Source organism: Eurypyga helias, unplaced genomic scaffold (genome assembly GCF_000690775.1).
Source record: "Eurypyga helias isolate BGI_N326 unplaced genomic scaffold, ASM69077v1 scaffold6542, whole genome shotgun sequence".
Classification (NCBI taxonomy): Eukaryota; Metazoa; Chordata; class Aves; order Eurypygiformes; family Eurypygidae; genus Eurypyga; species Eurypyga helias.
In genome coordinates, this window is record NW_010237753.1 from 10866 (window position 1) to 22737 (window position 11872).

Sequence of the window (11872 nt, forward strand, 5' to 3'; positions counted from 1 at the left end):
TAGCTACAAGTATCTCAAAACACACTAGAAACTTTACATCAGGTCACATGATGCAGTTATCTTTGACAGATGTGTAGATATCTTTGTGAATGGCAGATGCTGTACTATGGATGGGGAAATGAAGTCACAGAGAGGTTAAGTGTTAGGGATTTGAAATGGTGACATGACTCTTCACTGTGGTGGATGGTAAGAGGTGGCATAGTAATCAGGCCAGCTGGTGCAGGGCTGTAAATGTAACACAAACTGATTGGGTTGTGCAGGTGATCAGATGATTATTTCAGTCAGCTGTTTGGTACTTTAAGGTTTTAGGTTGCATAGTGTTTGCATCACACGAGGAAGGTGACATTTCTTTTTCTTGTTTCCAGGTTGCAGACAGTAGGCTGCATGCCACCTCCTGTGTCTTCTGCAGTGATTTTAACCAAAGCTGTTGGTGGAAATGAGGTGAGTTTTCATTTTGTTACTCAGTGCTTTTTTTTAAAATAGAAGTTCCAACAAATATTTATGTATGATGAGCTCGTGGCAAAACATTGACTGCAGTGTGATGCTATTGTGGTTTGTAAAAACTTTCAGAATTAAAGCTTGGGTATTGTGTTGGTGTCCAACAAGGGAAATAGTGTTATCTGCTGGTATTGTTCAAAGTGAAAGGAGCTCAGTTTTCTGAGGTGATAGAAAAGTTTCTGATAGAAATTTGTGTTAGGAGATTTTTGCTTGTTGCGGCACTAATTTCTAACTGTATAATGTTCATATGCTGTGTACTGGTTATCTCACAGACCATTAGCTTTGTGGCAAAGAACTGCCCTTGCAGTGATTTTTTTGGATGTTTAGTATGAAGAGGCCCTATTGTAGGAGTTCCTCAAGCATGAAGCTGCAGATGTAGCAAGTGATGATGGAGACACAAAAATTCTTATGTTGCTGTTTGTGACTGCATGAAATAAAAAATTCTGGGAATGTGGAATTCTCCAAGACTGGTGCAATGCAAAGTTCTCAACAGATAAGAAATGGCAGAATTGAAGTTGCTTGTGCAAACTCAGTTTGGTAATGTTATATTTCTGCCTTGAAATGTTATCTGCTGACATAATTTCAGGCTGTATCCACAAAACACTTGCTATTTTCAGGAAGACCAGGTAGACAGGATTTAAGAAGTGAATCCAGGTGTGGTAATTAATGGGGTGGCTTCCTTTAGATCTGCTTCCTCATGACTGCTGAAGGTGAATGAGACCTAATAGGTGAGGAGGGGAGAGAATAACTCAAAAAGAGATTGGTTTTAAAGCTAAGGCTGTTGGGGTGCTGTTCTGAAGGGTTAGAGCCAAGTCTTAATTCAGCCATAGAGCACATGCATGAGGCTGGGTCACTTCAACTGCAGTTTTTAAAATAGGGCCATTACTTGTGTACTTCTCATTTTCTGAGTTCAGACTCTCGGGGCTGATTAATGTCAGCTTTGGAAACACATGATAGCGCTGAAATAGATTGAAGTTGTACTTTGTACTGACAAAGTGGTGTTTAATCGCTCTATCCTCTGAAGAGAGACCCAAAGCATCTCAAGTCAAGCATCTCTAATTACGGGCAGTCCTGATGCACATCACTGTCTCCCAGTTTGCTACCTGAAAACAAGAATCATAAAATTGTCTGATGGAGGTACTGTGGAGTAATTAGTATGAGGGGATAATTCAGGTACATAATAGTGATCAAAACAGAAATGAGATGTTTTCTAGTTATGGTTCTAGAGGTAGGTGCTATAAATTGTATGAAGGTGCCACAGTGACAGTGAGGATGAACTCAAGTATTGAATGAGTGCTCATTTGGTGTTAGCACTGTCTGTCCTGTCCTTAGAACAAAGACAAGATCCTCTGGGGAAAAAATAAGGTGTGATGCAATATCATGCAGCGTTTGTGTGCAGAAGTGAGCTACTTTAGTTTCTTTACCATTAGAGTTCACCTTTTTATGGTAGTATTCTTCTAGGATGGTGGGCATGAGCGTATTTTATACCAGCTGAGAAACGGAAACTTTCTATCATGTGAGGCTTGTGTAAGTAATTGTATAAGTCGCTGATGGAACTTGAACCTCTAATTCTTCTGCACCAAACTGGTGTTGGAGGAATGTAAAAAATGAACTACCAAAGTATGCATTTTTACAGATAGTTGCTGACAGCAGAGACAGAGTGAATCAAGAATTGGGAGTTCTCAGTCAGGCTCTAGGAGGGTGTGCAGAAGAGAAACATCTTTTAAACACACTCATGTAGACAAAGCGTGTTGCAGTTTTATTGCCAAACTTCAGCAGGTTTCCAATGCAAACATATTTTTGGATTTTGATGCTTCTCTGTCAGACTATTGTTAATTTTTTTCTTCTGAAGAACCACAAATCACATCCCTTATTGTAGGGGAGAGGGCCTTCTCACATCTCTCCACCAAATTTCACATAAGCTGTTATAGATGTATTTTTCTTTCTGACATGAGCAGAACAATGCACTTTTTCCTGTTTTACTTTAAATCCGTTCTGATAGACGAAGAATTTAAACCTGAGCGTCAACTGGAAATATGAGTGATTGTATTATGAGAGCATTTGTTCATAATAAAGTTTGTTTGAGGAGGCAAAAACCGGTTTATCCCTTACACCCTTAGACAAATCAATTTCTCTCTTCATATTACATTATGCAGTGCAGATACCTATAAATGAGCTTGCTCAGAAGCAGCTTAGTGAGGGAGCTCCACAGGAGCTACTAAGTGTGAGAAGGGTCCTGCTGCTGTGGAGTACAGGCACACCCTCAGTAAGTGCTCTGAAGACCTCTTCGGATGTCTTGAAACACAGCACATGAGAACTGTGGTAGTTGACTGTGTTATGACAGTGTAGAGCGTTTTAGGTTTCCTTTATCTTGGTAGAAATGACTGTTGAATGTCAGGTTGGACTTGGGTTATTGTCAGAGAAATACCAGGCACTATGGCATGGTAGAGGTAGTACTCATCTGGGACTGAGGAAACATGGATTCTATTTTTAGCTCTCCGTTGGTTAAAACAGAGTGGGGTATCTTGTCTCTGGGGTTAGCAGTAATGTATAGTAGCAACTTTTTGCAGTGTTTGATCAGTGTTGAAAAGCCTTCTGTAATAACTATACTTTATTGTTCTGGGGCACCGTGATTAAGTATTTGATCAAGTGCTTAGAACGAGAATCTACATCATTAGAAGCTGCTTTGATGGGGGATTTTGTTGCATATCAATTGGAAAATTCAGTTGTGAGATGATAAAAGGAAGACATTTTTGTTAATCTTACAAGGATCTGTTTTTTTAATTAATACATGCCTGAGGGCACAAAATAAAATGTTCTGCTTTTGTTGGCTAAGGAAGATGTGGTCATCAAAGCTGATACTAAGGATTTTGATTAAACTGTGTTCATCGTTGAAAAAATTAATGTTACGGGATTATATGTAGAAACCCAGGTAAGTTAAAAATATTTACTACTGAACTGTCAGTGTTTAATAGCAACTATATAATCTACCAGTGTTTGTTTTCCTCATGGTTCAAGCACATGGTCTATCAAAAAAGTCTATCTAAGCTTTTAAGTCCTCTTGGTCTTTATATAAGAATACATCAGCTGAACAGTTAAGAGTGCAAAATGGAAAATTGTCCAAAGCAAAATAAATCTTCCTTCCTCCTATACATTGTTTGATCACTAATCCTGTGCTCTCTGCTGCTTTCAAATTTCTGGTCTTAGCAACTGTTAGGCATGCCTTCCGAACTCTACCGCGTTAGCCATTTGTATGACTTTGCAGTATGCCTGGTAGATGAGGAGTTGAGGGCTGGTTTTGATGGTTGGGGCATTCCAGAGGAAATTAATCTTTACCAGAAGCCCTTTGTCAGCAGTAGCCTTCCATTAATAAGGGAAGTCCATCAAGTCAGCTCATCTGCTTGCTGTGGCATTATGATGGGGAGAACCATTGTATTTGGAAGCCAAACGGCTTCCAAGTCTGTTGGTGTTTGAAGGTGAAAATTAACATCTTCACTTAGCTCTTGATGCATGAGTGGTTTGGTGGTTTGTTTTAGGGGACTGGAAAAAGCCTTTTTCACAAGTCATAGGGATTACAGGGAAGAAAAAGATCTCTGTAGCTGTATAAGAAAGTAATGGAAAGACAACGAAGAGATAATCAGAAAACCAGTAGCAGATTTTATAGGTGTAGTGGGGTTTTTTTCTGTAATCAATGGAGGAGAAATCCAGTGTCGGCATTAGCAGAGTGGGAGAAAAAAAGGTTCTACCTGCAGGAAAATAATGGAGTGACTAGTTCACTCTCAGTACTCCTTGTTACCTGATAGTTAAGACAGACTTTTCAAATCTCATTTCCTTACATATCAGCATTGATGGCAGTGGCAGCAGCAGAGGTGTTTCCTGTACCACTTCAGAATAACTTGGGTACTAGTAGTGACATAGGTACCATGTTTTGAAAATGTCTGATATGCAACATAGTAAGATATTTACCTGTGGCTGTTGGAAGATGATGTGGTGGAGATGAAAATTTCTGTCCAAAGATCTGCCTGTGTAATTCAGACTAGCTTGGGGCTGGGATCATTCTATCCAGAGAGACACTGGCAAATGGTAGATGTAGGCTGTAGGGAGGAAAACTCTGTGCTCTCTGAAAATCTTGTCTTTTGGAGGAGAGGAAGATGATTTATCGCTATTTTATCTTTTTCCTTTGGTGGAAATAGCTGTTCTCCATGTGATGAGCAGAAATACAACTTTTTCTAGTAGGGCTACAAATTCACACCTACTGGCTCTGTGACCCATTCTTAGGTACTTCAACTCCTCTCCCTGGTATCTGTGTGATGTGTGGTTTGTTCTCTCAGCTCCCTTTCAAATCTTGTTTCTTCTCTCTTTCTCCATCTTCACCCTGCTTTTCCATCATTCCCCTTGCTAGCTCTTCCTATATGAGGAGGGATCACCATGAGAGGTCAAAATCTAATTTTTAATTTGGTGATATTTTCTCAATTACTTAGTTGTTTCTGTCATTAGTAACACTTACAAAGTCTCTTGATTTGTGAAGAGGGACAGTCCATGTAGTTAAAAAAATTAGAATGAAAACCAGAAGGCTTTGCATTTGTTCTTTGGTCTTGTTGAGCTGTGAAGGGTCAGGATTTTAGTGACATTATAGTGTCTGACAGCACATAAGGCTTTTTTCTGTCTTTTTGGGGAAAGAAAAGAAGGCTTGCAATTTTTCAGTGAAATTATAAACCCCATTTCTTTAAAAGTCTGCTTCTAACTATCCATTTTGGCAAGAGACAGGCAAATAAATATGTCAGCATTTCAAGGTGGTGTAAAGACAAACCAATTAAAAACGCGGAGATCCTCAGACAAAAATGCTGTAGAAATGCCAGATATTACTACAAAGTATTCAGACAGCAAATGTCATACTCTCCTTAAGGATCAAAGTAATGAAGAAAAGAGATTGAAAATTAGATCTCTAAGTCTATTATCAGTTTGGGAGAAAAAAAAATTTGTGGTGACTTTTATGGCAGCTTAATGACATATTTTTGAAACATCTAACAACAGGCAAGAGCGGTGGTGGAATTGTACAGATAAATCGTGTCAGACAGTTCATTTTATTGAAGAATACTTTGGCTATTTTGCTATCTCATACACAACAAAACCATTGAGGATTTTTCTTGTTGAGTTAAGCTGTAGCTTGTACAAAAATCTCTCTCTTAATCAAAGTGTTGTTCTATTTTTTTGCAACTTTCATGTGGATCTGCTATGCATTTTGTAAAACAAGGTGTTTCATATGCAAGACAAGCTTTTGAAATATAAAATAGACCGTAATGACGAAAGCTAGAAGGGTATTTATGAAATAAGATATAAAGTAAAGAAAGTTCTAGAATTGATTTTCAGATTTGTTTTTTGAAGCAGATGTAGAACATAAAATTGAATATAAATTTACAAGGTCCACAGCTAGTCTTTCTGGAAGGAAATCAAGGGGGAGAGTACTAACATTCTGCCAACAAATCATATGCAATAGTTTTAACTGATATCTTAAAATAAAGAGCATGTGAGTACTTACTGAGAAATGAGTACTGGAAAATTCCTCTGTTTGTGTGCTGGGTTTTTTTTCAAGTAAAAACAAATAGTGAACTCTAACACTGCTGTAAAGTCACAGGAAAGATATTGATTTCTCTAAAAATATCTGAAGTTCTCTGAACTGTGTATACATGTACATTAACCTTTTAAAAAAACAAAATAAAATGAATAAAAAAAGTACAAGCTCCAATGGTTTGATTCATACGCTGATGCACCAGTGTACCAGGAGTTTTTGCCCTTGGAAAGTAACACATTATGAAACAAAATTGTTTAAGATCTTTATTTAAACTGTGTCACAATGCTTAGTGGTCTTCTATAATACATTTTTTTTCTTCTCTAAATATAAGTCCAAGTTTATAATAGCGTTGTCTAAAATTTGATTTCTAAATTGCACTTAAAATATTAATTTTTCTATTTTTTTTATGATAGGTTAAGTAATTTAATTCTATTGTCTTTAAATTTGATACTGTAAAAGGAATAAACCTCTAATGAAAATGTTGTGGGTTTTAAAAAATTTTTTCCTAAGTAATAAATTTTGTCTCCCCACACAGATTAAGTATTTCCAAATGAAAATGTAACTAATGCTTTCATTAGATACTGCACTGAAGTCTGGTAAATTTATGTGGGTTTCAGAGGACAAATTTAGGGAACAGATCTGTACTTCCCATGTACAAATATAAAGAATTAACTGTGTCAGCATAAACCTTGTATTGTATGTACATAGGAGCTGTTGTGCTATTAAATTCGTCCACTCTATTCTAGAATTACAGTCTAATTTTTTATGTATCCTAAGAGTTTACTTTTCTTTTATCATTACTGTGCTTTGAGCAGATTGTTTTTATTGAACTATTTATTGACACTTAGGGGTTTTTCCTTCCCTGAGTGGTGAGTGCTTTTTATATCCATCAATGCATAGGAGTAGCCCAAATTATTGCTTGCAATATGAATTTCATCACTATAATGTGTCCCAGTCACGCAGCTCCATTCCATTAGATATCTCTAGATTTTTTTTGTCTTCTCCAGTCTTCTATAACCCAAAGCAATTGTAGAATATTCCGTGTTTTTTTCCCCCTCGCTCACTGTTGTTTCATCTATCTCTAGTAGTTATAAAACAGATCCACTAGTAAAACTGCTCAGAATGGAAGGAATTTTCAAAGGCATTCAGTGTTGTTCGTAATTCAGGGGAAGCGAATTCAGGCAAACAGCAGAACTTCCAAGATGCCACGTTTGAGCACTTCATCCCCAAACTCCCTACTACAGTTTGTATGAAGTTTCAGATTCTCCCAACACATTTGAAAAGCAGCTGATTTAGTACCCCAAGGTATCAGTGATTGAGTTAGACTTGTGATAAAAGATTTAATTTTGTCCCTGGTTGCCAGTACCTCTCAGTCTTTCATATGGCTCATAAGGTGTCCAGTGGAAAAAGCCCCTCTCTTACACTGCTGGGAGCATAAGAGATGTAGCGAAGTGCAAGAAAATCTATTAAATCCCCTAACTGCACAACTTTATGTGCTGTTAGATGTATGACGCGGTACTTGCAGCCCGGTGCCTGTTCAGCCTTTCCAAGTTCAGGCTGCAATGTAGAAAGCCGTAAAACTGCTAACTGTTTAAATTATGCTAAACTGCTTGGGCTGTGGCTGGAACCTACCTGGAATCATCATAGCCTTGTTTTTACAACTGTGTTTGCCCAGCTGTCCTAGGTTGGGCTTTAACAAGGGTGTTTTAGGAGTCCTTGCTGTTGCTATTCTACAGTACTTGACTGGGGAGACCAGGTTTTTTTTGTCTGCTATGGGACATGCAGTGACCCTGAAAGCTGTTCGTAGCATAAAGAAGCCAGGACAGAAGAAGAGTCTTGCTCTCATGCTTGACAAAAATGACCTTTTAAAGCAAGGTGGTTTTGTATTTGTCTTGGTCTGCTGGTTAATTCAGTGTAAATTTATAGTGTGCAAGTGCTTCCTTTATTTAGAAGGGAGTGCTGTATGAAAAGTGTTGCCTATGCAAAGCAAGCATTTTTAACTGTTTCAACAAATCAATAATACTCCTGTTAAAATATTTGCAGAGTGTGGGGTCTACTGGCCCCCTAGAAGTCATTTCTATACTCTCTGGTGTTGAATCTTTGAAAGAGATTGCAGATATTTTATGGTGAGGGACATGTGTTACCTGCTCTTCCTTCCTCATCCTTTGAAAGGAAAGGCTGTCTTTTGGAGAGCGGTGAACACTGGACATGTTTTGCTGAAGGTGACAGCTTCAAAAAGTTAGAAGTGATTTGTTTGCAGTGGCATGTTTTATGCAGTCTTAATTCTGCTGAATGCCTGCACGATGCCAGCATTCCCTGAGTAAGGGTCATTTTCTAATGTCTTTCTTTTGGCAGAGCAGTGCAGTTGTTCACTAGTACTGAAACCCAGCGACGTGCTGCTGGTTCCACTGTCCCCCACCTGTTGGCTTACAAAGCGAATGCTAATTTAGTATTAATTTTAATACTTAAATGTTTGATCATTGCATATGTTGGGATTGGTGTTAAATCACTGATACAGCAGAACAGAAACTATTCAGTTTTGTTGCTTGTAGGTGGTTTATTTTCTACCATGTACAATAAAGATGGTTCCTTTGACATCCCTTCAGGTATTCACCTGTCTCTGTGGACCTGGACCCTCTTGCACGAAGGAATACGACTGCAAATGGTTTAGCATGGCTGTTGGTTGCCCCAGTGTTGTGGCTGGGAACAAAAACATGTACTTAAAAACTAGCAAAAGCTAACATGCAACAGTATTAATTGTCAAAATTGGAATTAATTCGGTATTTCTTTCTAAAATGAACATTTGGAATGATAATGTGTAAAGCATTGCTAACGTTTTGAAATGTGAAAAATACCTTTTACATATAACTGCAGCTCACTGCAGATAAATCAAAATTAAACGTGTCTGTTGAGAAGACAAGGTGCCCTTTAGGAATATCTTTAGTGGATTTAGTCAAGGATGACATTGCTGTTCTTGAAATGTGCAGGTTCTGAACGCAGGCTTGTAAAGAGATAATGTTACATTGTTTCTCCTTCCTTAAATTTGTCATTTGTGTGTTTAACTCAAGGCTTCAGAGTATTTCGCTTGGGAAAGTGTTTGTTTCTATCCAAGCACGTTTTTGTCTGGTATGAACACATTTGTTTAGCGGCCAATAGTAATATATATGAAAGAAAGCAATCAAGTTTATGAATTCAGTATTTCTATGATTTGTTTTCTTCAGCTCTCTTTTTTTTGGGTATGCAGTATTAAGTTCCTAATTTGTGGAAATTATAGCTGCAAAACGTGAAGCAGGATTTTCAGTTAAAATTATTATTCTCTGTAAATCTCATTCATTTTCAAGGAAATGTAATTGATTTGTACTTATCCTTTTTTTCATCATTATGAATATGAAAGGGTATCGTGAAGGTTTTTGCCTTCTAAATTTTGTCAGATGGTTATATTCTATATGTATTATGAAAGAGTCTTACATTCTGTGAGGAAAGCCTCATCTGCATGAAGAGACAGAACAAATTTCTAGATGCCTTTATATGAAAATAAAGAAGCTCAAATTCACTTTAAATGCTTTTACAGAGCCCTTACAGGAGCTTTTATAGGAAGATAGGATATTTTAGAAGTGTTTCCAGTTGGTATTTTTCTGTTAAACTGACTTCTTGTTCATTTGTTATTTAGAGCATCTGGCAAAAAATGGGGAGAGCAGTAGAGCAGCATTTTTTCTCTGATTTCAAAGCATTATTTAGGCTCCAGTTTCTGGAAAATATTGGCCCTATTATGAAGTCTGAAAACAGCAAGATGCTGGGAAACTGTTTCTGGACATGTTGAAGAAAAGCCATGTGCCTCCTGGGAACCCTTTTTCAGATGTGCAGTCCCCACAGCTGGGTGTTTTCCTGCTCAGTTAGGATTTTTGCAGGTGTTCCCGTGTGTGTATGGCCTTTTCTGTCTGAAATCCACTACTTATGCTGCCACTTCTGAATTAACAAGGATGGGGGGAAACAACATCACTCGGAGTAGCTGTAGCAGAGGTTTAAACTCTTGTACTTGCATGGGAAGGCCCTATGAGAAGATGATAGCGTTTAGGAAATTTTGAAGGGCACAAGACTGATAGAGGAGCATTAGTGCTTTCACCCTACTAAAGGTGTTCTGAGTGCACAACAGCCCCTGATTATTTGGCTGTGTGATGGTGGAGAAGGAGTTAAAGAACCTTTAAATGTTATCTTTGCCAACCCATTCAGAACCTCATCATATATGTCCCTACCACAAGCCTCATTTCCAGACTGTTTGCTTCTCTGGAATTTTGGGTCCCCTCGCCACCCTCAGCCTGACCTCTCAGGGTCTCTGCTGTCTGCCTCTGGATCTGCCTCAGGCCCTGGTTTGCATCCCCAGGGAGTTAGCACCAGCTGCCTGGCCGCCCTGCCAGACTGTGCGAGGCACAGGCCAAGGAGGGACGGGTAGGAGCCATGGTGGGTCGCGTTTGGCAGCAGGCTATCGTTCGTTGATGCATGCTTAACACCGTGAGGCAGTAGCTATGCGCTTTTTGACCAGGGCTGAAAGCCAGTGCCTAGATTTAAGGTAAGTAAATGGTTCTGAAGGAATTTTCCCCAAGATTCAGGGGAACAAAAAATTTACCTTACATTGAGGTTGATAGTACTTTTGACTTCATCTGTATATTTTAATAATAAAGGGATATTTAGGAAGAAACACAACCAAAGAAGCTAGTGCACTGCTTATCAGCAAAAACGTCAGCAGCCATAGGCAAAGCAGGTAGTCTGATGCAGCAACTCTGGTGACGTGTAAACTAAAGAGAATATTACTGTGGTTGAACTGAGATGTGTTTGAGCTGGCAAGTCCAGAGCAACAGTATATTTCCTGAATTAGTTTGCCAATTTGCATATATTGCTACTTCTGTGAAATTTTGAAGCTCCCTGTTCTGGCAGGTATTGTGGATTGTTGCAGCAAGATTCCCAATAAGTTCAATTTCTAGCGTGTGGATAAGCTTGCTTAGCTAGACCTTTTTGTTACATTTCGTAATGATCTAAATTGATTTTGTGTGTTGATATTGTTGCAAAATCTCCATAATGTACACGGGGATGTATACTTTGATACATAGTGTGTGAGTGTTTCAGCTCCAACTGCATATCCAAAACCTTTTAAAAGGAAATCTCAATGAGCCCCATGGGGCGAAGTAAATTATTACATGTGGTGAACTCTTAAGTCATAGACCAAGGTCACGGCAGTGAGAGTGTATTTCAAAAAGGTTTTATCTGTGCTTGGAAAGCAAATGAAATCTCTCATCATTAACTTTAGAATTATAGTTATAAGAGGATTTTTGCTAGAGGTGAAAGATCAAGTTCATGGCGGACATAATGGAGTCTGAAAAGTTCTCAGACATAATACTAGGGCATGAAACATTCACTGAGGTTCCACATTATCAATGGGGAGTTTATAGCCTCTAATCCGGATACTGAAGATCAGAATCACTGTAATTATTGCTACCTATTGTGGCTTTATTTCAACCTTTTAGATGAAAAAAAAAGCCCTCTTTTTTTGTAATACTGTAAAGACTTTCAGAAACATTTCCTAGCTTTTCAGCTGTGTCAGTCTCTGTCATATCATACAGCCAGTACCTTCCTTAGTTAATAATAATCCTTCTACAGAAATATATTATAGTAAACCTGAATGATCTTCAATCCCTAATGAATTAATCAAAGCACATGAGCATGCTGTGATAGTGTCTCTGTCCTTATTTTTTGATCGTTCAAATAAAAAACCCATTTCCTGTTAAAGGGAAACAGGGCGGACGAGCG

The 11872-nt window shown here is 38.3% G+C and overlaps 1 protein-coding gene across 1 annotated transcript in view; it reads left to right on the forward strand.

Annotated features, from left to right (window-relative positions):
- The window catches only part of LOC104506577 (sodium/bile acid cotransporter 7-like), a gene marked incomplete at both ends in the record, with an annotated part of 7989 nt that extends 7548 nt beyond the window's left edge, over positions 1–441 (forward strand). Inside the window, one exon of the mRNA XM_010147567.1 lies at positions 366–441. Within this exon, the coding sequence (XP_010145869.1) occupies positions 366–441 (76 nt within the window). The remainder of the gene's footprint in view (positions 1–365) is intronic.
- Positions 442–11872: the final 11431 nt, after the last annotated feature.